Source organism: Pseudopodoces humilis, chromosome 1 (genome assembly GCF_049639895.1).
Source record: "Pseudopodoces humilis isolate 2021_Gansu_Grassland_sample_001 chromosome 1, ASM4963989v1, whole genome shotgun sequence".
Classification (NCBI taxonomy): Eukaryota; Metazoa; Chordata; class Aves; order Passeriformes; family Paridae; genus Pseudopodoces; species Pseudopodoces humilis.
Window position 1 is genome coordinate 48,094,372 of NC_142200.1, and position 25,807 is coordinate 48,120,178.

The following is a 25,807-nucleotide window of genomic DNA, read 5'->3' on the forward strand; positions in this document are numbered from 1 at the left end:
TTCCCTCCTCCCCTCCTCTCGGCGCTGCTCCGCCCGCGGCCCCGCCGTGACGCAGTTCCGTCTGACGCACTGAGGGACGTCCGGGCGGGCATATTTGAAATTGCGAGCGGGCGGCGGTGCTGGTGGTAACAGCAGGGCGGGGAGCGGGAGGGTAGCGGCAGCAACATCAACATCAACACCAATACCAATACCAATCACCCTCACCCACCGGGACAAATGTCCGTGCGGCGGCGGCGGTAGTGGTGGTGAGTCCCGGGCTGCTGAGTGCCCCGGTCGCCCTCGGTACGGTTTAGAGGCGCTCTCAGGGCGAGCGGGCGGAGCTGCGCCCGGATCTGCCGCGCTCCTACGTTTTTCTCTTTTTTTTTTTTTTCCTGCTGGCATGCTGCCTCTGGCAAACTGCTCTTACATCTCTGCTCCAGTTCTGCTCTTACAGCGTCCTGGTTAATGGCAGCAGCAGCGTGGCCAGCAGGAGCAGGGCAGTGACAATCCTTGTGCGCGGCACTGGCGAGGCTGCGCCTCAGTGCTGTGCCCAGTTCTGGGCCCCTCAGTTCAGGAAGGTCAGTGAGGGGCTGGAGCGTGTCCAGAGAAGGGCAGCAGAGCTGGGGAAGGGGCTGGAGCACAAGTCCTGTGAGAAGTGGCTGAGGGAGCTGGGGTTGCTGAGCCTGGAGAGAAAGAGACTCTGGGCAACCTTATAATTTTCTGGAAACACCTGAGAGGAGGCTGTAGCCAGGTGCGGGTCGGCCTCTTCTCCCAGGCAGCAAGCGACAGGACACGGTCTCAAACTGCGCCAGGCTTTGGTGGGACAGTTGGAGGAATTCCTCCACAGAAAAGGCGATTATACACTGGAAAGGACCGCTGTCGTGAATGAGTGTGCTGAGCTGGCTTAAACAATCATCAAACCTGCCCAGCATAATGGGGAAGTCAGTGTCCCTGGAGGTGCTTAAGGAAAGGCTGGATGTAGCACTTAGAGCTATGGTCTAGCTTACAAGGTGGTGATTGCTCATAAATTGGACTAGATAATCGCACAGGTCTTTTCCAGCCTAATTGATTCTGTTATACTAGAAGCTAATCAGTTGCTATGTTTGTGAAAATTCAATCTCTTTGTGGTTGGTCCCAGATAAAATAATGGAATAATGCAGCTTCTTCCCCAGACAGAATGAAGTCATGGAATATGCTGCCCTATGAATTGAGCTTGAGCTGGACTTCTGTTGTGGTCTGTGAGCAGGGGAACTGGAAGCAAAATGAAGCAACAATTTATATTAATAATGTGTTTTGGTAATGTTTGTAGTGGAGGGGGCTTTTATTAGTTATAATTCAGTCATTTAAGCCCATTCCACAAATGAGATAGAACTTCTGTCGGGGGCAGAAGCTGGCATTTTTTTCCTCAGTTAATTCTGTTTACTTCAAATTCCACCTTAATGCCACTGTGGGGATGATGGTATTAATATTCCAGTTTGATTTATATTCTGCATGTACAGTCTGAAGAAAGCCATAATATTATCTCAGAATAGGTTTTCCAGTTACTGTGCTATGATTCTGGGAGATCAGTAGCAAATGAATTGGTAGGCTCAGATTGAGCAGCCCAGGAGCTGATGTATGGCTGAAGTGCTGTAAGCAGTACTTGTGTACTCATGGTAGTGTGGCCTTTTTCCCCAGTGGACTGAACTGAAAAATTTCTCAAGCTCTTTTGCTTTTGGAACCTGGGGATTTGAAGTGACCAATAGAAAGAAAGGCAAAACAGAAGATTTGGAGTAACCACTGACTTTTGTCACTAAAACAGTTGATTTAAAAGACTGTGGCTGCTCTTACGTATTTCTGGAGTCTAACATAATCTTTTTCTTCTTTTTTTTTTTTTTTTATATTTTTTTGGTCCAATGTGTACAGGTCTACTTCTTTACTTTGGAAAATCATTGTGGCATTCAGAAAAGAAAATACCCTTAGACCCTGGATTTTCTGACACTGCTGGAATACTGAGGGGTTGTGATTTACAGCAGTCACAATGAGGCGAAGCTCAAGTATTGCTGGAAGCAGCAGCCGACAATCTATGATGGCACTGAGAGTGCAGGACAGCAACAAGATGGGTCTTCAAACACCTCAGATGTACGTCTTGCCTGTCAGATTGCTAAAAATAAGTATATAAAACTAATTCTGAAGAGATTGATAGTAGTGTGTCTGAGTCTGTAAGTAGCAACTGAGAAAAAAAAATGAAATAGTGAGAAGAAGGCTCCTTACAGCCAAGCATGTTTGCACAAGTGTTCCAGTTCTGCAACAATACTTGCTTTAACCTTTTTGTATACCTGTGTAATGTTTCAAATGGTAACCCTTTGTTACATGTTTCTTAGGAGATGGCTGGGTGCATCAGCTGACCTTTCTAAGATGTTGCTATGATGAAGGTGCTTAGGAATATATGAGTGCATGTATAGTTCTTGTACAAGCAAAAGATGAATTGGTAGAAATAGTCACTTGAATCCTTCTCTCTATTCCTAAGGAAGGACAGAAGCACCCTTGGGAAGCAGAGTATGAGCAAACCTACATCTGGAGCTTCAGAAAGAAAAGTCAGCTGTTTTGGGAACAGGTATGGATAGGTTTTGTTCCCTTCACTGTAAATTAAAACAAAAATGGTCCTACATAATTTTGGAATTTTTCTTTCTTGACTGGTTTTCATTATAGTGAATAATGGATCTGAGGCAAGCAGACCTTCAGGTCTGCCTTCTTCCAGTCTGTGATCACTAAACAATAATGTTGTGGAGCAGGAATTGCTTTGGGAGCTTTTTTTTTTGGGGGGAACTACGTGCACTGCAGACCTTAAGAGCATCTCAGTACATTTTCTTGTTTAAGGAAGGATGACATCTGAAGCATACTCTGCATTAGTTTCTTCTCTCTAAGATACAAACCTTCCAATAATCTATAATCTTTCTGCTTAGCTCATGACTTTCTGTGCTGTGGGTATCTTCTTTCATAGGACCCCAATACTGCAGAGGTCTATTCCTTTTAAATGGTCCTTAAATATTTTAGTCTTTATTTACAGTCACCAACATGATTTCTTCTTCATCTTTGGGGTTTTTTTTTCTGCTCTCTAAAAGTTTATTTCTTTCAATAAAATGATGAAAGTATTCATCTAGGATGCAATAATCCCTTTGTTGCACATGTGGCATTGTGGTTCCCACTCTGATGATGTTTTTACAACCACCTTAAATGAAGAGAAAACTTCAAGTATCACTTTGCAAATGCAAAGAAAATATCAACATAACATTTGTGTTGTGACTTAAACATGGGGAGTGTTCTTTCTATGTATTATCACAAGACCTGTGTTTATTGTCTGTCCTTAGAGCAAGTGGGGCTGGAGGGTCCCGCAGCAGCCAGTACAGTGTGTTTGGGACAGAAAAGATAAAGGATCCCAGACCCCTTCATGACAAAACATTCATCCAACAATGTATCAAGAAGCTTTGTGAGGTAACATATTAACTCCTTCTGCACTTATGTTATGAGGTGTAAAATGTACTAATCAGAAGGGTCTTTCTCTTGGCTTCAACTCTTACATTTTATTTACTGACTGATATTCTGTGTTTCTTTTGCACAGTTCCTCCTTGAGAATGGTTACACCCACAATGTTTCCATGAAATCTCTACAATCTCCATCAGTTAAGGACTTTTTAAAGATCTTCACCTTTATCTATAGATTCCTCTGCCCTTCTTATGAACTGCCTGACTCAAAATTTGAGGAGGAAATTCCCAAAGTTTTTAAAGATCTTGGGTAAGATGATTATTGTTAGTCTCCTGGGCTAAATACATATGATATGGCTAGAAATTTAAAAGCTAAGAATTACGCATTGATAGTTGGGGAGAATGGATAGGTTTTTTTATTCAGATGAGACTCTAAAAGTACAATGTTGTGATAGTTTTGTTTCACTTTTGTTTAGCTCTAGATTTACTTGCTGATTTTCAGAGTCTACTATACATTTTATATTTAAACTTGCAGAACTATAAGCTCTTTGGATCTTGCTTTGTAACATTAAATTTAATTGATTATTTGTATAAAACTTTGAAAGATAAGACAGAATTTTTCTTGACAGACCTTTCTTAGAGTTTGTTAGAGTCTAACAACTAAAATTTCCAGAATTTTTGGATCAAGTCAATTTAGTTTAAAATATGTTTTCTTGCAATTTCTCTTATTCTGCTTTGAAAACAGAATGTGGAGATAACAAAAATGACTGTTTAGGTGAAAAAACACTAAGTAGCTGAGTAGTTTATTGCTGAATTTGTTCAGTGTTTGAAATTATTAATGCCCCAACACTTTCCAAGAAAGAAAATCTTCTGGCTATTGTTAATTGTGAATTTTCAATCTCATTAAAAAAAAAAAAAGGCTGTTTTACTCCTGTAGATTTGAACTCGTGATGGTGTGAAAGTGCCAGGGCTCCTTAAATGTAGGTGTAAATCTGTTTTGTTCACTTCTCGGCATTTTAATAAAATTTTGTTTTAATCTGTAACATTTTAAACTGCTGACCTAGCTTGAATCGTTGAAAAGGATTACACTCTGCTGCACCAAGAGTGTAATTTTGGATAAAATTACTAATTCTGACAATTCACTTGAAGTTGTCTTTTGGGAGTTCAAGGAGCATCTGGATGACACTCTTGATCATACAGATTGGTTGTAGACAGTTCTATAAGGAGCAGGGAGTTGAATTTGTTGATCCTTAGGGATCTTTTTCAAATTAAGATAGTCTATGAATCACAAAATGAGAAACCCACAATAATTGAATAAAATAGTGCTGTAAGAACTTAATTTCCTTTGAAGTACAGTATAAAGTGCAACTGAGTTTGCTCTTCCTCCTGTGCTTTCATCCACATATAAAAATGTGCTGTGTTATTTTCCAAATATGCTGATTTGATTTCGTCACTGTCTGCCACAGCTATTAAAAGTGTATCTTTTTTGGTATTATAGGTACCCCTTTGCCCTGTCAAAAAGCTCCATGTATACTGTGGGCGCACCACACACCTGGCCTCAGATTGTGGCAGCTTTGGTTTGGTTAATTGATTGTGTCAAGGTAACGTTAAACAAATTTCTTTAACATATAGGTATGGAAAAAGTTGGGTGTTCTTAACTGTCATCTGGGAGCTGACCCTCAGCCTTATGTTTTAGTAACTTTTAAAGTGAGCTTTTCATGTTATATTGTGATATTTTTTTTCTTTAAATGTATGCACTGGATAAACTAAAGTATAAAAAAAAGGTGGGGAAATACTGACTTATACATACATTAAACATGAGAAGTTTATGAGTATAATAATTGAATATAACATATATCTTCAGTGCGAATGTTGTGACATCTACCATTCTCTCCTAAATTTGAAATCTAAGGATGGAATTTTCAACTGAAATTATTCAAATGCCCTGTAATTCTTATACAGAGTGGCAAGTTTTGTGTTTGGGCAGGGTGTTTTTATTTAATTTTGGGTTTGAGTTTTTTAGTTGTGGAAATAGTTGTTGCTGCCAGCTCAGGTCTGAGCAAAATTTGGAATCTGTGACAGAAGTTCACCACTGCTGACCTAAGCACCCATGAAAATCCTGTCTTTTTTTGCTGAAAAGACACAAGACAATTTGACAGTGTTCACTGTCCAGTTCATGCCTCTTTACTTGTGTGTTTAGTCAACTCAACACAGGCTCACTCCAACCTGCTTACTGAAATCGTAATCCAGTGTTACTCTGCTTCTTATCATGAAACCAATATGAAAACTAATGGATGTGTTCACATTTGCTCTTTGTGTGTGCACCTCTGCTTTTCAGCTGTACAATGCGATCAGGGAAAACCCACCATCGTTTGATGATGCACAGAACTGGGGAGGAGAGGTGGATGATGGAATTGTACATCATAAGGTACCATAAAAAGGAAATTGGAATCAGAATTGCTCAACTGAATTTTGCCATGTCCTGTAGCAACACAATTTAAATACAGTTTAGGTTGTTGTCATGTATTTATAGATTCTGTTCCCTTTGATATTCACAACACTTTCTAGGAAGTAGAGTAGCATTATATAAAAAGCCTGATCAACTATATCCTGAGCAGGCATCATGGCCAGTCTATTGGTGAAAACTGGGTATTAAACAGAAGTGCCTTATTCTCCAAGCACCTACTGTTTCAGTTCTCCTTTGTGGAGAAAGGGAATCATGCTGCTTATTGTTTTAATAGAGTTTCTGGAATACTTTGCTTTAGCAATCAAGACTTCTGAGGTTCACAGCAGTGCAGTGTAAAGACAGTGACTTAATTCTAAATATAGTGGCTCCTGCCAGTATCTAGTCAGTTAACTATGTAAAAATTGGTTATAATGTTTTATTTATGAGCCACAAAATACGGTGGCAATGTAATTCAGGGTCTTAAAAATCCAAAAGCTTGGTTTCTTTTTAATTTATCATTGATTATTAGTACTACTCAGATTTAACTCAGTGTTAACACACAACAGGTGTTTGGAAGGGGTCACATAAGCTAAACATTTAATTAGAGAATTGCAAAAATCAAGTTAAATCATGGTTTTGGACTAAGGTTACAACCTGATGGTTGGCAAGTAAAAATGTTTTTAAACTAAAAATGTTCTTCTACACTGACACTTATGCATATATGTTGATACAAAATTCACAATATTGGTGTAATTGCTTCTGAAACATCTGTAACAGTGTCTAACAGATTCTTTTTGGGTAAGCTTTTGTTAATTCTAGCTTAGTTCTTTGACATCTGCAGATCTGAATTTTAATGGTCATATTTACTGAAGAGATCTGTTAAACAGACCTCCAGTTTCCATAAACTAGCCTGAGAGAATCATATCAGTCAAGATGAAAAATTCTTAAATATGGTACCTTCAATACTTGTTAAATATCACAGAAATATACAGAATTTCTAGATCTTTCATAAAGTGAATTATAGATGCCTCCTTCTGTCTGAATATAATCTGCTGACATTCTTTTCTCAAAGGAAAGAAAAATGTTTAATTTTACAAAAGTACAATCAAAGCATTGAAAGATATTTTGGTGTCTGTTTAATTCCTGTGACTGAGTAGCTTTAGACTACCCAGATATTTTACAGGCCTTGGAATTGTTGAAATGAAAGATTTTAAAATTGTTTTCAGCTTTTCATGGACTACTGTGTGAAGTGCTATGATCTTTTCATGAAAGGGAGAGATACCTTTGAAGAAGTGGATGCTGAAGTGCAGTCAAAATTAAGTAAGTTTTTGAGTCTTAATTAAGTATTCAATTGTGTTACTGGTTTTTCTCCTAGCATCAGTTTGTTTGGTTTACAAGTGAAAGTGATCCAAGGGAATCTCGAATTCCTAAGTACCTTTTGGTTACTTCAACTTTTAATGTTCTCTTTTTTATATATTTTTACCAGTACAGATGGATAGGTGATGATCTGCTATCAGCTGTAGCTGTGTCACCTGTTTTTTTAGTGGTTTGTCACAGAAAACCAGTATACAGTTCTTCAGATGCAAACTCCCATCTATGCAGATGACTCTTGTTCATGTCATATTTGTGTCTTGTTTATGGGAAAGCTAACAATTAAAAATCAAGAAAAAGGATGATTATCAGAGGATGCACACCTGATAAGTAAGAAAGTTCATCTTTTGAAAGCTGTGAAAACAGTCTGCAAGAGTTTCAAACTCTATTGTGAGAGTTCTTGTATGCGATTCAGCATGTACCTGTGTTTGTCTTCGGGTGGTGGAAAATTATTAGGTTTTTTTTTACTCACCACCTACAAAAATACAAACAGAATGTGAGAACAAGGAAGAAAAGTGTTTCTTACTTTCTTTGATTTCCTATGAAAAGCTAGACTAAGGGCCCTTTGTTTGCAAACTGGAGCCTTCAGCTGGAGAGGAAACAAGCTACCACACTGTTGCTGGATATTAGAAAAAAATAATCATCCCATTCTTTGGCAAAGCCAAGTGAAGTAAGGGAAAAGATGTCTCAAGAAGCAAGGAAGTATATGGATAAGAAAGAGGTTGTTAAATAACTTTGATCTGTTCTAAGTTCACAAGGTAGTCTGATTTGTGTACTCTCTTGTGGTATGGGCTGTATGAGAGTTTGGAAACTCTTACCTCTTGGGAGAGACTTTGAACTGTTTTTGTCATGAGGACTGAGAAACCAATTTCTCTTCTTGTTCGTTTTGGGGTTTTTGCCTAGTTGCATTTGAATGAAGGGTTTTTCTGATAATTTCTTGTGTTTTTGTAGTTGCTTCTTTAGTGTAAAATAATTGTCCGGATAATGGGTATTTACTGTGCTGAAGCTTAAGTTCAGATACTCAAAATAGGTGGTAATATTAAGTGAGATTAATTTGTAACCCCGCTTTTTCTTCTCTCCTACAGAGGATTTATTTAATATAGATCAAGTCAAGATGGAAAGTTTAGCAGCTGAGAACAAAAGACTCCAAGAAGAGATTGCAAGACTAGAAAAAGAGAAGGAAAGCGAGCCGGTTAGTAAATTGTGTCTATTTTTATGGTGGAGTTGAACTTTATATTATTAACCATTTCTTAATGAAGATACTTACAATACATAACAAATAGAAAATTATTTTCAGTGCTTTAGGATTTTAATTAGGCCAGGTTTTTACAGACTTTATACCATTGTAGAACAAGGCTTTTTCTGTGGAGTCTTCAGTGACTATTTGTTCGATAATGTGCAGATGTTTCCACATAATAAGGTCTTGTATTGACTGAAATATTAATAAAATACTTGAACCTCTTTTTTTTAATATAAATTTCAACATTATTTTTTCCAAAAGTGTTGGTGTGAGGTGTGGGATTCAGTGGTAACAATATATTTTATGGAAAATATTTTGCTTGAAAAGCTGGATTCTGCTTTTAATGCATCATGAGCTTAAAAATGGGTTAGTGGCTGTGCAGGTGGCAAATTAAAACTCTTGCTGTGCAAAATGCACCGGGTTTACTCATGGCTTTCCATGCATGCCCTAGTTTTATCTGCCTTCCATATATTATTAGAGTTACTTTGTGAACTACCTGTAATAAGAATTTTCTACATGCAGTGTCTGATGTAAATGAGAGACCTAATGCTGAAATGCAAGAATCTTTCCAGCCTTCCTAGCTGTTATTTTAAAGGTGCTTGACTTGACTCAGCTCTCACAGAGCTTAAAAATTGTTAAAGTTCTTTAGTTTTATATTTGTGCTATTGATATTGACCAGTTATTCTACGGTCTTGTCTGGAAAGTGAAGTCATTATTTTATATTCATCTAAGAGTGATTGTTTTTCTCACCCATTTCCTAGGATCGTAGAGTAACGCTACGAAACGTGAAATCATCTCTTCAAGGAGACGTCCAGAAATACCAGGCTTATTTGGCTAGTCTGGAATCTCATATAGCCATCCTTGATAAAAAATTGGAAAGTGTTAATGATGAAGTTGAGACAGCAGGTAAGGAGGCCTTGATCACAGTCAGGACAGTGTAGCTATAAATAGTCTTCAAATTGTAGTTCTTAGCTTGAGGACAGAAGTTGATCCTTGGAGTAGGATGATGCTACAAATAAACTTTCCAGAATGGATTGCTAATAAAACTATTTTTTGTCTAATAGTTCTTTTATGTCCATTTCACAAATGTTTTGTGAACTTAGAAATGGAAGTAGAAGCAATGAAGCAGGAGAATGCCCGGCTCCGGCACGTCTTAGATAACCAAAAGTACTCAGCTGCGGACATTGAGAGACTAAATCACGAGAGAAATGAGCTGCAGCAAACCATTAACAAGCTGACCAAGGAACTGGAAGCAGAAGAACATCTGCTGTGGAATGAAGAGATAAAATATGCTAGGAATAAAGAGGGGGTATGTGAAGACCACACTACACTCAGAGGTGGCTGTCAGTTGTCATCATATAAACTTCAAATTGGAGTCTTGATAGTTTCTTTCCTATATAATCTAACACCACCATAAGTGTATCTAACCAGGCAAAACTGTCAAGAATGGCCTCTGTTTACAATATTGCTGAAAGATGTTTCTCTTTTTTTTCCTCTTTTTCTGTTTTGCACTTAATGGAAATGTATTCTTTTTTTTCTCCATAAGAGATGTAGCTAGAATATGAATCACTGTCAGCTCTCACTGCTGTAGCATTAAAAGCTTTGATAACATTAGCATGCCATTGGTTTGATAACACAAGAAATTTCAGACTAATGTTAATATTTCATAGCAAGGAAGCAAGGCAAAACTATTATTTGAATCAATAGCTTTGCATGCATTTAGGGTTTGATTAGTTCTTTGTGTAGAAGTTGTAACATCTTTCAAGGGCAAAGTTCAATCCCATCAAACAGAATGAAAATATATAATCCTGTAGGTGATGGGATTTAAAAGCTTCTGCTTTGCCAGTTGGAGAACTAAAGAAAAAAAAATTCAAATATATTTGGTAGGGTTACCCTTTATCAAACACTTGTATTAACTTAAATCCTTCTGTGCAAGTATGAAGCACATAAAACTGGAAAAAAAAAAACCCTGGGTTCTTTGTTAGCATATAAATAGCACTCATTAATTAGTAGTTAGAGCATTTAATAAGCTTTGTTTCAGGGCATACTCAAGTTAGTTTGTTATAAGGATGTGTGGCTGTGTGGCATTTCCTGTCAAGACTAATGAGAGAAGGCATATTGACCTGATGACTGATCATTGGTTTAGTGTTATTTTCCAGCATGTTTTTAGTTCCCTGTCAGCTAATTCTCAAAAACTTGAGGCAGGAGAAATTATGGCAGATGAATATGGAAAGCCACAGGTGAAACCATTCAGTGTCAGCCACATACACTGAGAAACCTGGCTGAGCAAACTGAAAGAATCATAAAACAGTACCTAATGCAGCAAACTGCTGGACTGGTGTTACATACAGCTCTCTGGTGTAACCAGGAATCGTGTCTGTAGAGAGAGCAACTCAGGAACTTGTTTAAAGTATTATATGAATGCTTCTCACAAAGCTTTTAATTTGTATCTCTTCTATGATTTCTGCCCTTTTCTCCTCTGAGCAGATTGAAATGCAACTGGCGGAGTATCATAAACTGGCTCGAAAATTGAAATTAATTCCAGTAAGTGCTGAGAATTCCAAAGGCCATGACTTTGAGATTCAGTTTAATCCTGAGGCAGGACCAGATTGCTTAGTCAGATACAGAACTCAGATCAAGGTAAGTAGAGTCAACACTGAAGGCTTTAGTTACCACTCACAAAAAAGATGTGTTTCTTTGGAAATGCTGGAAAGCATCTATCAATCTCAGAGTGAAATGTCATTGAGAAGTTTGTGTGATGAGTCACTATAATGATGTTGTATATACAAGATGTTTTGGTTTGGAGAATATAGTAGCCTAAAAAAAATAGAAAGAAAATATGTATCTTGGTTCAAATAAGCAAACTGTATTTGTCAGATCTTCTTGTGTGTTTATTACAGGCTCCCCTCATGGAGATCATGAATGAGACTGAGGAGGAAATCTGTAAAGCTACTCAACGGAAAATGACTTTGGAAGATACTTTGGACCAGGTGTGTTGGCTAATGAAGATTAGGAGCCCTAAAACCTTATCTGCTGCTTTCATTCCACCTTTTGCATGGATGAAGTGTGGTGTGGTGGGTTAGATTTTTGGATTGGTGGAGGTTTTTCTGAGGACAAGCAGAGGGGGAGAAACTGTGAGAAAACTTTAATTGTGATGGAACCTAAAAGTTTTTCTAAGAATTGGGGACTTCGTTGGTTGAAATATTGTGTATTCTCTGAATTAAAGTTTATGTAGGTTACATATATTTGACCATAAATATTGGAAATATTTGTTTTTCATAAGTTGCCCATTCCAGTCAATTGTGTGGCTTACCATCACTGACAAATTGTCATCAGGAAGATTTTTAGCAATATTTGGTTTGCTGGTATTGCAGCCTAGCCTAGTTTAATTGGTTTTTGGGAGATAGCAGGTGTAGTTTGTGATGGCATGTATTTATATGTTGGAATTCTTTTTGAACCATATTTCCTCAGTTATGTTTTCATCCTAGGTGAATGTAATGCTAGAGGAAAAGAAACGCAATGTGAAAATGCTGACAGAAGAAGCTGAAAAGCTGGATGATCTTTACCAGCAGAAGCTTAAGGTAGAACTTCTTATAGCTTGATGACAACTTATCCTTAATCATACCCTTATCCTTAATCTTTGTGTTTATAGATAAGTTTTGGGGTTGCATTTTTGTTTGGGCTTCCACCTTTGTCTTCTTTCCTTCCTCTTACAGGATTTTTTCATTCTTTTCAGAAAAGTTATTTGGCTGCTACCTTAACTGAATCAGTTTTCACTCACTTGTAAGAGAATCTGGCATGATACTGTAGCAGATCCTGCAAATCTTAAATTACTGCATCCAGTAATAAAAGCAGCAGCAATCATCTGACCTCAGGATGTCTTCACGCATGTGCTTGAAGGAGATTTTAAGATTAACAGAATCTGCCTTGTCTAATTAATTTGTTTGTGATAAATACATTTACATTTTTTAGTAAACATGTTTAATCAGCTTGTGTAAAAACTAAGGAAATCATTGGCTGGCCAAAAGTATGTTAAATTGTTCTAAGGATCTTAAACTGTTGCTTGCTTTAGCTTCCTTTCCCAGCACAGGAGCAGTCCCTATCCTTTTCCCCTCTTGCAGTTCAGCAACAAAACATAGCCCTCTCTGTTAAAAACTGAGTGGCTATTTTGGTACCTCCCAACTTCTCTGACAACACTGTTTTGGTGGGGCTGAGGTGCCCTGCAGAAAAATGTTCTTTGAACTAAGCCAGTGTTTGCCATATATGCTCTTGTAAATCCTAACTCCTGTGCTATAGCCAGGAAACAGGGTTATTTCACTGCTAATACCTGCTGAGTTGGCTAAGGGCAATTAATTTAGTTTATATTTTTCAAAACCACATGAAATTTAGCTTTTGTTCTCTGCTCGTGCATATACTTTTCTCTGAAGTTAAGCTCATAAAATACACAGTTGCCATTGGATGTTTATAATAACATATATAGTAATATATATAATAACATATATAATAAGACATAGTCATGTAATTCCTCTTGTAATTTTTAAAATGCTGTTTGTAAGTCTTAAGTATTAAAATTATTTTTTTAAGAATGATGCTTCAGTAATCTACCAGAATCGCATGTTGAGTTGATGACAGAATTTTGTTTGGTTTTGTGTATAGCGTCAACAGTGTCATTCTCCTTGAAGAGATGATTGCTTGGAATTGCACTCTCAGACAAAAAGGAAAAGCCGTTTTCTTACTCAAATGTGGTTGTATTTTTTTAACCTAGAAACAGGTGCTCATGATGTGCCATTTCTAAGCTATATAGACTATCTAAGCAACACGTTTTGAGTTTAACTGTGAGGGGAAACTAGCTGCAACACAGGCCTTTAAATATGGTTAAAGGAAAAAAGAGATGGTTAGGCTTATTCTGGGATGGGGATGATACAGAAAATAGCTGAAACTTTGTTTGGGAAAGATGTCCTTGGGTTTTCTTTTTTTCAGTTCTGAAATTTGAGTTACTTGTGTGAATTTTGAATTCAAGCGTTAGAATGTAATCAGGTAATAAAAAGAAGAAAAAAAAATTATTCCTGAGCAATACAATTTTTTTCTCCTCTTATGACTATAGGAGATAGAAGAGGAAGAGCAAAAATGTGCAAATGTACGGGAATCATTAGAAAAGCATAAACAGTTACTTGAGAGTGGTGTCTATGAGGGTCTCAGTGAAGCCACAAATGAATTGCATGATCTCCAACTACAGTAAGACTCGTAACTTCCATGTTTGCCTTGTTTATTTTGTTTTTTAAGGATAAAGATATTCTCTTGAATGTAACATAAAGTTGTTTCAGCATGTATCCATCTCAGTGTATCAATTTCACAAATTAACAACTGAAAGGTGTTCCTCCTCAACACTATTTTGCTACTTTTTATATTTGTCTGCTGCATCAAAACTCCTGTTTTCCATGTAATTTTTTATATATATATATGGTTGTAGCAAAGAAATTAGTTTCCAAACTTATATTTTATACCTCAAAGTCTGGAAAGAGTATTCAGACTCTAAGGTACATTGTTTCTTATCAGTTAGCAAAATACAGACTTTTTTTTTTTTAAATTGAGTATTAATATATTCTAACTTGGTTCCAATTAATCCTAATAGAAAAAAATATGGCTAAACATGATGATAAATCCGATTTGAAGTGATTGTTTTAAATGTTAGGAATTCTTTAATTTAGAACACGACCTTCTGAGTATCTTTACCTTTTAGATATCAAGTTGTTCTGCAAACAACAACAGAAGAGAAGAGGAAAATTGGTGATAACTTGAGTCATCTTATAGAAACAGTTGCTAATCATATAGCATCTATAGTGGTAAGCTAAAATTTGATATTCAGAATTAAATCTCTCTAGAGACATTCATAGTTAAACACTTGGAAATTAGAACTTACTTTTTCTAAGGAAGTATCAGTTATTTAGCTGCTGCACCGAGTCCATGGATTTTAGTTAAATTTTCTGACAAAACCTTTGGTATAATCAGAATTGATCACTAAGTTTCAGCAGTAACATCCTGTCAGGTTAAACCTGCTTCTGGTAGATGTCCCTCAGGAAAGTGTTTAACTGAGATCAGCTACCCTATGCAATGACTGCTTAAAATGCTTTAACAGAATCAGTACAAAACAGATCATGATAGAGCTAATAAAGTTTTCTGTACCTCTTTTCTAGAAATACCTTGATGAACAGAATGTGAAAATTTACAGAGACTATGAAGAATTCATGTCTGAAGATCTATTGTCAAACTTGACCAGCATCCTAGAGAGTTATAAAAAGAAGGCTGAAAGTCTCTAATCACTACAAAGATGGAGATAAAAATGTTGCATTTCTGAAGCTCTTCTATGAGGCCTTCTAAAAGGATGGATACTACCTGTATTTAGCACTGAAACTGGTTTTAAGTGGAAGGAAGTAGTTATGAACATTCTTTTTGTTGACACAAATGCATTAAAGAATTAAACAACATATTTTCGTTTTCTTAAGAAAGGCTTTGCTCAGACTTTGTACTTGCAATAGCATGTGTATACATTTAGGGCACGTGCATGACAGACAGTTCACATCCTTCTCCAAGGTTTATTTTACTAACAAGACAAAATGTAAATGTCTGTCTCCTGCTTGTTCAGTTACCTATGAAACTGCACAGAGACACCTCTTACATGAGTAAAAAATCAAAACCTCTTTTGAAAAGAAAACAAGACTCCTTATATAGTAGTCTTGTAAATAGTCTAGAAAAAGAAACATAGTAGTTTGAACACCAAGTTTTGTCTTTAGTTGCTCATACTCCCAGATGAAACTTCACTGAACATCTTGAATATGTGTACCAGAGAAAGTTCTAAGTAGGACATCATATGAATTCTTGGTGTTTATCTAATGAGTTAGATTTGGTTCATGTTAGATACATCAAAATGGTCTAAAATGTCTGTATTCTTGTTAGGCCACTTGGACAGACTCTATTTGACTTCTCTTCCTCAAGAAAGTAACAGTGAAATCAGTGTATGGGCAGCTTTGGTCTAAAATACTTTGAAGAAAGCAGATTGATACTATGTGAAAATAGTATGTTTTTATCTATTCTGTGTATAATTTTGTGTTTAAAAATAAATAAATAAAACCCAGCATTCATATCTTGGGTCGTTTATGATGGTATTTCCCAATGATAGCATTGAAGTATTTGAGTGTTGTCTTTAGAGTTCAGACATTCAAATATACAAAGATAAAAACAATTTTGCAGTTGTTTAAAGGCTTTTAGCAGCTGATAGGTAAAGGAAGCTGCTCCTTAATTCTACAATACTTGAATGAAACACTGATCCCTAGGATATACAACAAAACTTGAGTTAGACTATCTAAACACAGACTGCAAATACAAACTGAATTGCCTAATTCTAGGCTATTTTTGCAGAATGAGTTTAAAACTCAGTTGTCCTTAACATAGTGCATGAATTTTCTGGCCCTAGTACGAGTATTTTGTTTCAGATATGATAATGATGACATTATTTAAGCTTCTAATTTTCTGTTCCTCTTATACTCCAGAATTTTAATTGGACAGCTAGAAAAATCTGACAGGTGGGAAATTTTTATACTTTCTTTTGCTGTCCTCTTTTCTGTTATCTTTACAGACTCTTACTTTTTGTTTTCTGTAACAAACTGCATCCCACTTCCTTCTCTTTAGAAGTTTTTTCCTTTTGTGATCTCTTTAAAATTTTTGTTATCTAAAGCAATGTGGCAATCTAACATAGCAAAACTATGAGTCATATATGAGAGCCACATTCCTTTAAACTATGTGCTTATTTAGGGGCTGTGCTCTCTGACTCTCCCATACCTGTTTGTCTCTGCTTCTATACTGATCTTGTGTTTTGTAGCATCTGTAGGTTCCTTGTCATATGCAGTAGTCAGCTGATTAAATGAAAGCAAAATAAAGGGCATTTCCAAGGACTTAATATTAACCCTAATGAACACTGGTCAAATCACAATGCCTTTGCGTAATGCACTGGCCAATGTAATATTCTGAAATTAAAGTAGTCCAAGTAATAAAAAATAAAAAAAAATCCATGTTAGGAACATTGGCAACATGTTTTTGTTATTGGTCTGTATGTCAGTTAAGCTACGCTGCTTAGAACCACCTCAAATTTGGATCTTGGTTCTATGGAGCTGTTTGTTGTAATCTAACAGATCAACACCAGACAGTGTTTTACTAGGCACTGTGTCTTCACAATTTGAAAATTGAGGGAATTTTTAAATCCTTCTTGAACATGTCTCCTCTGTGATGTTGAAAGTCAGGTAGTTATTTTTGATTTGTGTTCTGGACTATGGCTTTTAAATTTAGGCAGTAGGCACTAGAAAATGATTACTGCTCTTGGTTTTGTTTCTTTATTGGAATGTAAAGTCTTAATGTGAAAGTACCACAGCACCTGTTCATTTCAGTAGTATGAGTCATTTGTAAATTTTGGCTTTTGTATGGATACAGTTGCCTCATTTAGTGCTAGGGTACCTTTTGTACAGTTTAATGTATCAAGTCTTTGTATTCTTATACTCAATAAAATTTCTTATACCTGTTTCTATAAAGGACTGACTCTTACTGCTAGTGTAGAAATACTACATAAAATCCCAATTAATCTGACTTTCCTCACAGAACTAGATAATTATCTTAGCAGCAGATACTAATTCCCTGGCTCTCCTTGCTGTTGAACATGCATTGTGTAGAGGAAAAATAAAATATAGAAACATTTTCTTCATATAAGCTATAGAGGAATAAAAATTGCTTTAACCTTTTTAAAAATAGACGGCTTTTTAAAAATTATTAGGAACATAGGGCCAAGCTGCTTTGACAATGATTTATGTGGTGTCCTTTTGGCATTAATCACACCAAGCAACCTTTTAGTATTACATAAGTATTTCCTCTATGTTACCACTCTTGCATCTGTTTCATTATTATTATTATTTAGCTATAAAAAATAGCACTTGATGCTGTAGAAGCATACTGGAACTCCATAGCTTTTTTCTTTTCCCTAGGGTATGCTGGTTTTTTCCATATATTGTTGTCTCATCACCATCAAGAACGAGGTAGTTCTTTTTTTGGAGTATTTCTTGAGTGCATCATGCAGATTCATTCAGGTTGGAAAAGGCTTCTAATTTCATTAAGTCCAACTGTTAACCCAACACTGCCCAGTCCACCACTCAACTATGTCTTGAGTGCCACATCCTCATGACTTATAAATGCCTCCAAGGCTAGTGATTCAACCACTTCCTTGAGCACCCTGTTCCAATGCTTGACAGCTCCTGCTGTGAAGAAATTTTTCTTAATAGCTAATTTAAACATCCCCTGCTGCAACCTGTGCATGCTAAGGCCTTAACTTTGCAGTGTCTGTTCAGCTCACTTGTATGAGGCTTCTGCAATGCTCTTCATTGTTTTTGCCAATGTAAAGCATGGCATGCCTGTGCAAGCCTTTAGTTCTGAGCTGGATTCTGTGATTCTGTGGTTTTGCCTGCTCTGGCCTTTTATGGGAGTTCTCATCCCTGCTCTAACATCTGTGTTAGAATTAAAAAAAACACCTGTATTTTTTAATTTTTTTTGAAAAAGTAAGGAAGAAGAAAAAGCCAATAGCTGAAGACATTCCCTTTTCACTAAAGGGCAACACTCTCACTGCAATGCTCTAGTCAAAAAGGAAGACTGTGGTCTCTCATGCCAAGTGACTGTAAAACAATGGAGATTTTGTGAACAAGGGTATTGCCTATTCATTCCTAATCTATAGGTTATTTGATATGCAAGTATTTTGAGCACTGCAAACAATCTGAAGAGACTATACATGTAATTGTTACATTCTTCTTTGGGGTGCACTTATTTGCTTTAATACTGGAAAACTTAATGTGTCCTTTAGAGCCAGTTAACCCTTCACTTTTGGCAATAGTACAGAATAAGGAATTTACCTGTTTTTGCAATACTTTCTGTCTACAGATTTTTGGCTCTGAAAAGGTCTTGGTATGATGAAATCACGTATCACTGAATCTTTTTTGTTTGCAAAGCTCTCCACCATATAGGGCTATTGAATCATCATTATTTCACATTTTAGACCCTTGTTAGAAGTGTTGATGCCATTTATTCCTTTTAAATAAAGAAGTACAGAAGACACAAAGGCCTCAGTGTCCCCCACTGGATGAGGGACTATCAATGCCTTAGCCAGTGTTATATCCAAGGGACATGCACTGACATCTTCAATCCTATATCAGGAGATTGGCAAAGACCAATCACTCAGCCCGAGGGAACTTCATTTTGCAGTTTGGTGAGGATTTTTTTGTTGTTTTGTTTTGGTTTTTTTGTTTTTATTTTTTTTGGTAGGACTAGATCTGCTTACAGGACTTCTAGACAGTGACAGATGCCAGGTCTGTTGTTTACTACTGCCTGCTGGAGAGTGGACCTTTTGTGAACCCTGGTTCATAAAGGTCTACCAGTCCCAGTATTTGCCTGAGGTAGACAGGATCACATGTGTGTCTACAGGATGATTTGCTGCCCTGTCCCTCCATTACAGAAGTTCTAATCAACAGCTTAATGTTAACAAGGAGCCTTTGTGATATGTGGTTTGTATGTTGTTTTCCCTAGGACCTCATGCATGAGACCACAGTTTTAATTGGCAGTGACCTGATAAGCATTTTAGTCTTAAGAACCCTTTGCACAAGGCAAAGATTTAGAAGGCATATAAAATTGTCTGTTACTCTAATTTCACCTCTAAAGAAACATTTATCAGTCTGGCAAGACTCCAAAGAAGAAGGAAAAACAGGCAGTGATGGAATGTGTATAAGTATTTTGAAACAAGCAAGATGTATGTAATTTTATCTAGCTTTTTCTCCAAGGATTCAGAATAGTGAATACCTTTGTATTGGTAGAAGCCGTGGTTCTGACAACACTGAACACTAGCACAGTCATGCATGACAACTGGTGTGCCTAGTCACTATTCTGCCTGGAAAAGAACATCTGGAGTTATTAGTTCTAATTATATGGAAGGTCTTGATTAGCCATGGAAATTACATTAGATTTGAAATGCAGAGTGGACACCAAATAATGGGGTCTGCTTGACTACTAGTGGGTAGTGACTCACCATCCTCTTCCCCCTCCCAAGGGTTAGGCCATCACTTGTAACAAAGTAATAAGGAAAGCTGCAGAGTTAAGTCACACAAGACAACGGGAAAACGGTCAGAGGTTGCACAGTTCAGACAAGTTTAGATATTTTAAGAGGAAAACCACAAACTTGAAAGATATAGAATTTTAAAGGTGTGAATAAGAAATCAGGGAATGACAAAGCAGCATGAATTAAGATCTCTTCCAGCAACTGCTGGATTGTTGCATCGTCTGTTGAAACAGTATCATGTCCACGGAGGTGCAGCCAGCAGTGACGAACATGGGAAATCAACGAGAGGGTCTCCATTTGGTTAAACTTGGGTTAAACTTATTTATTTGGGCATCACCAACACAGGAATTAACCCAGCATAATTCAGAAATGTAGAACCCTGAACAGACGCAGGGTAGTGGGTTTAGTAGGGTCGATCCAGCGTGGAGTCTGGGTCCAACAGAGACACAGCAAGGGAGAAGCCCCAGGGGCACAAACCAATTGCATACAATAGGAGGGGTTAATGCAGTATAATACAATGAATAGCAACACAAGAAGAGCAAAACACTTCGGGTTGACACTCCACGAGGGATTTGGGGTTGGAGTAACTCTTCCCAGGTTTGAAAGCCACACCTCTCACTTTAACACTGCCGGTCTAAAATCAAATCCCTGCCTCTTTGGCCGGACCACTCCACACTGGATGGTTTGATTCCTCAGAAGCTACTCCTCAGGTGATTCATTAAGGGTGCTGAGAGCACAAATACTTAGCCTAGAAGCTCCTTAAATACCATCTGTCTTTTGTGTGTGCTTGTGTTGGGTTTGCACAGCCAGGTCTTGGTAGCAGGGGGACTACAGGGGTGGCTTCTGTGAGAAGCTGCTGGAGATTCCTCCATGTCCAGCACAGCCAATGTCCGAGGCAGCTCTGAGATGGATGTGCCACTGGCCGAGGCTGGGCCAATCAGAAATGGTGGCAACACCTCTTTGACAGCGTATTTAAGAAGGAAACAATAAAGGTGATTGTGCAGCTGAAATTCTAGCCAAAGAGCAGAGTGAGAATATGGGAGAGGGACAACCCTGTTAAAACCAAGGTCAGTGGAAAAAGACGGGAAGGAGATGCTCCAGGTCTGAGATTCCTCTGCAGCCCATGGTGAGAACCAAGGTAAAGCAGGCTGTCTTCCTGTGGCTTACAGAGGTCCACCTGCAGCCCTTGGAAGAGACAAACACCAGAACAGGTGGATGCCCAAGACAAGACTGTGAACCCATAAGAAACCCATGCTGGAATAAGCTCCTGCCAGAGACCTGTGGAGAGAGGAGCCCACACTGGAGCAGGTTTCCTGGCAGGACTAGTGACCCTGTGGGGGCCTCACACTGGAGCAGGCTGTGCCTGAAGGACTGCAAACTGTGAACAGGTGACCCACAATTCCAGCAGTTTGCAGAGAACTGTTTCCTGTGGAATGGACCCGATACTGGAGCAGGGGAAGGACTCATCTTGCTGATCGGCATCAGGAACAATGTATGATGAACTAACTGACTGTAAACCAAATTCCACGACTCCCTGTGCCATTGAGGGGAGGAAGATCTGGGAAGGAGAGAAGTGTGCGGGGAAGGTGTTTTTAAGATCTATTTTATTTCTCATTTTACTACTTACGTGCTCTGATTCTGTTAGTAATTCATTCAATTAATATCCCCAATTCGAGTGTGTTTTGCCCTTGATGGTATTTGGTGAGTGACGTCTCCCAGTCCTTATCCCAACCCATGAATTTGTTGCATTTTCTCCCCTACCCAGTTGCAGAGGGGAGTGAGAGACTGGTTTTTGGGTGGGTGCCTGGTGGCCCGGTATCCAGCCACAGTGCTACAACAAAAACTGTGTGATTCATGCTTGAAGAATCTCTGCACGGCAAAACACAACCATAGTGACAAAGACAGGGCAATGGTTACTGTGTCACTGTCCCAAAATCTGGAGTATGAGGCAATGTCATGCAGAGACATATCACAAATAACTAAGCAGTCAACTGGGTTTGCCCAGGCTTGCTTGGACTCCATGGCACCACTGCTACTGGAGCTGGTGATACAATCACTCCTTGAAGGATCAGGAGAAAGCAGCCAGGGGAAGGGAAAGGGTTAAAAGAAGAGTGTAAAAAGGAGTGTTAAAAGCAAGGCAATAGGAAAAGAGAGCAGCCTTCCAACCTTCCAAAAAAAAAAAAGGAAATACTAGTGATGCTAATGATGCTCAGCTACAAAAAGCCTGGAAGACACTAAGTTAAGACCACAGAACAGCAATAGCAATTTGAATGGAAAAGCATAGGGTCTTACATATGAGGCAGGATCTTTTCTGTGAAAATGTATTAATCAAGTTTTCCTATTTCTTACACATTTAACAGGAGAGAATGATGTGTTTGATCCCAGTATTTTAAGAGTGTGATTGGAGGGGCTTCTTCAGACATGTGCTTAAAAATCTTTGCAATCATAGCATCAACAGTGTTTTATTAGAATAGTAATGTTTGAAGACATAAATCTTATATTCTAACAGCCTTTCCACAAACTAAAATCTGTTTTCTCCCAATGTGCATTTGCCAGATAAATGTTCTCATGTATTTGTTCAAGAATCATTCACGTTTCCTTGTCTACAGAGAAAGAAAGTTTTTAAGGTTTGGTACATCCTTATTGATTTCCCATGAGATGAGTCTGGGACTCACAAGGTGCAGTGGATTGCCATCACACTTATTTCATGACCCCTGAATATTTGGCTGCATTCATTTGCCCTTGTCAAAGGTGAATGACAAGAGATTCTTGCTGGTTCCCTTTTCAGAGAAGTTCCCTGCTATTGCCATGGTTTCTCTCTAATAGTTCTGTGACAATCCTAGGAGAGCTGACAGGCTAAATCCTGCGAGTATCCATCTAGTGTGGTGTCTTCCTTACAAATACAGCTTTGGCAAACAGTACAAAAAACTACAGTGATCAGATATGGAATAACTTGTTTTCCAACTTAAACTCTTCCTACTCAGTAATATTTGGATATTTTATTCCAAGGCCAAAGTATACAATTTGTATGTCTCCTGGAAATAATTTCATTCTTCATTTTTCTAGTCCTTTATCCCTTTCTATTCATATGAAGAAAAAATTGTTTTAAACCTCATTAAGTTATTCGTTCTCATTACATATTTCTTAGTTCAATCAAATGTTTTATGAAAAGTATATCTTCCTGTCAGTTCTGCATGTTTCTTAATATAATTCCATGTTCTTTCTTGCTTTGTGAGATATATTGGAAGGTCCTGATTATCTTCCCTATTTTTATACTTTTAACTATAATACTTTCACTTGAAAATCCCAGTCATATTAGCATGCTTTCCACAACTATTTATAGCCTATCTGTAGTCATCAGAGCTTTTATTTCTACTGGATTTTAACGAGCATGTCACTTTGTATTTTTGTTAATGAAGTACACAATGAACAGTGAGAATTTACATGAGTTTTACTCACACAGCCCAGCTGACAGAGTTAATCTGGACCACAGGAGGTTGAACTAATGGTTTGTTGTCCCTTCCCCTTCTTCACCATCTCCCTCTCAGTTACCTTCAATTTTTAAAATTTAATTTAATCTCTTATCACATCAGTCTGGTATTTCAGAACCATGGACTGTGTTTACAGTCCCCTCAACTTGACTAAGTGGATTGTGTTTCACAAATTTTGTCACTTTCTTTGCTCACTAATTTTTGTCAAGTTACTGAGAAGCAAATTAAAAAAAATTACTAGATAGCACTTCAGCAACCCACTTCTGAATATCTACCTTAGTTTTCATGTTATGATGATAATTCATTGTTTAATTCCATGATTTGGTTTCTGTCTCTCAGATGGCTTGGTTTTCTGAATAGTGATACTATTGTTTCACACCTCAGTGGCTCAAGTAATGATATTCCTTTGTTTCACACCTCAGGGGTTCTTACTAAGGTACTTTTTCTAACAGGCCCAGTAAAAAGTCTATAGAAGTCTAAATCCAAGATGCCACCTCTTCTTATGTAACCTTTGTTACCTTAAAGAGGAACAGCACATTTTTTTGGACCATTTGGAATTGGTAGCATTGCTCCTACAAAGCATATGTAGGCAGTAGCATCCAGTATCAGTCAATAGAATGTGCCACGGTAACAAGCTACTAGAGAGGCTGTGCACTTTCTTCTAGTGAATACACAGCAATTTTCATTATGTGTATACAAAATATTTGCTATCTAAAATGTCCAGTGCTGGAACTTAGTTAATATTTGCTCTCATTAAAAAAAAAAATCAAAAAAAAAAAAAAAATCAGATATTTAACTTATTCCTTGAATAAAAAAAATTAAATACATGCAGGATATAACACTAAATATATCCGCACACACACACATACACACACAAAAAACCCACTTTCTTGAGCATCATCTGAAATATCAAATGCCAAGATGAACAAATTATTGGTTACTCTACTGTTACTATTAATTTTGAAAAATGATATGTGCTTTAAAATACAGTAGATGAATATAATTTTTTTTTTCCAGAAAATAAAATTCTTTTCCACAAGGATGAAAATGATTGTCCAGTCATTCAAGAACAAAACACTTCATACTGCAAAATGAAACTTTTCAACTGCAGGCACTCTTTAAACCAGCTTGGAGATAGGCTGAAGTGTGAAGAACTTATTTTCATGTAAATTAAGTGCCTGCTTTTCAGGTAGAACCATCCCTTCCTCCTTGCAATAATAATTTTGAAACTAGATTAAATAGTTAATCAAAATTAACTCATCAAAGTGCTGTTTTCCAAAGCACTTAGCATTCTAAAATGGAAGTGCTGTCTCAAAGCTAGAAACAAGTACACTGTAAAAATTTTGTTTGGTGAACTTGTGAAGTAGCAAGGATAGATACACTCTTCCAAATTTCATCAAGTCATTATTTAGAGTGGCTCAGAGTCACAGCCTATATAAAAACTCTCAAGGGACCCTTCCTCTCTTAACTGGTTAGTAGAAATACTCTTTATTGTCACAAAACTCCACACTGCTCATGCCCACTATGCAATTTGCTTTCTTGTAGTCTAATTGGGCACAGAGAATGGTAGAGTTACATCCAGATGATGGCCAGTCAAAAGCAGTGTTCTGCAGGGCTCGGTGTTGGGGCTTGTCCTGTTTAATATCATCATTGACAACCCAGGTGATCAAGCCAACCCTCAGTCACTTTGCACCAAGATGTGCAGAAGTGTTGATCTGCTGGAGAGGAAGAAGGCTCTGCAGAGAGATCTAGACAGGCTGGATTGATGGGCTGAGATCAGTGGGCTGAGGTTCAACAGGACCAAGTGCTGGATCCTGCCCTTGGATCACAACAACTCCATGCAGTGCTATGGGGTTGGGGAAGAGTCACTGGAAAGCTGCCCAGAGGAGAAGGACCCGAGGACACTGGTCAACAGCAGCTGGACATGAGCCAGGGTGTGCCCAAGTGGCCAAGAAGGCCAATGGCATCCTGGCCTGTATCAGCAGTACTATGGCCAGCAGGACAGTCTATTCTGTACGGGGCACTGGTGACGCCACACCTCAAATCCTGTGTTCCCTTTGGGCCCTTCTAGAAGGACATTAAGCTGCTGGAGCATGTCCAGAGAAGGGCAATGGAGCTGGTGAAGGGTCTGGCACACAAGTCTTATGAGGAACAGCTGAGGGTGCTGGGGTTGTTTAGCCTGGAGAAAAGGAGGCTCAGGGAGGGGGGCTTATCTCTCTCTACAACCACCTGAAAGGAAGCTGTAGCCATGTGGTGGTCAGTCTCTTCTCCCAGGAAACCAGTGTCAGGACAAGAGGATATAGCCTTAAGCTGTGCCAGGAGAGGTTCAGGTTGGACATCATGAAGACTTTCTTCACTGAAGGGATGGTTAAGCATTGGAAAAAGCTGCCTAGGAAAGCGGTGGAATCCCAGTCCTTGGAAGTGTTCAAAAGGCATGTGACAAGATTTTTTTGTTACTCATTTGTCACCTCTACTGTTTTACAAACCTCCCCTACACACCATCACAATCCTTTCCTCAAAACAAAGACTCCTTAAAACAGAAGCAGCGAGGGTTGGATGAGTGGACAGTGGGGTGGATTGAGAACTGGGTGACTGACAGATCTCAGAAGGTCATGATCAGTGGCACAGGGTCTAGTTGGAGGCCTGTCATTGGTGTCCCTAAAAACTCAACACTGGGCC

The 25,807-nt window shown here is 38.1% G+C and overlaps 1 protein-coding gene across 4 annotated transcripts; it reads left to right on the plus strand.

Moving 5' to 3' along the window:
- The first annotated feature begins 54 nt into the window (after positions 1-54).
- NDC80 (NDC80 kinetochore complex component) lies at positions 55-15,639 on the plus strand. 4 transcript variants are annotated; one of them, XM_088056710.1, is made up of 17 exons: positions 55-282; positions 1,885-2,100; positions 2,489-2,575; positions 3,330-3,453; positions 3,581-3,753; positions 4,942-5,044; positions 5,782-5,871; positions 7,116-7,209; positions 8,346-8,452; positions 9,262-9,406; positions 9,604-9,809; positions 10,988-11,140; positions 11,401-11,490; positions 11,989-12,081; positions 13,605-13,735; positions 14,241-14,343; positions 14,695-15,639. In XM_088056710.1, the coding sequence occupies exons 2-17, from the start codon at positions 2,000-2,002 to the stop codon at positions 14,815-14,817; spliced, it is 1,923 nt and encodes a 640-aa protein (XP_087912836.1). In that variant the 5' UTR covers positions 55-282; positions 1,885-1,999; the 3' UTR covers positions 14,818-15,639. The 4 variants fall into 4 exon arrangements, with proteins under 4 accessions (XP_087912836.1, XP_005517289.2, XP_087912847.1 ...); XM_005517232.3 differs by having other exon boundaries at positions 55-245; XM_088056721.1 differs by lacking the exon at positions 55-282 and adding an exon at positions 435-557.
- The last annotated feature ends 10,168 nt before the right edge of the window (positions 15,640-25,807 follow it).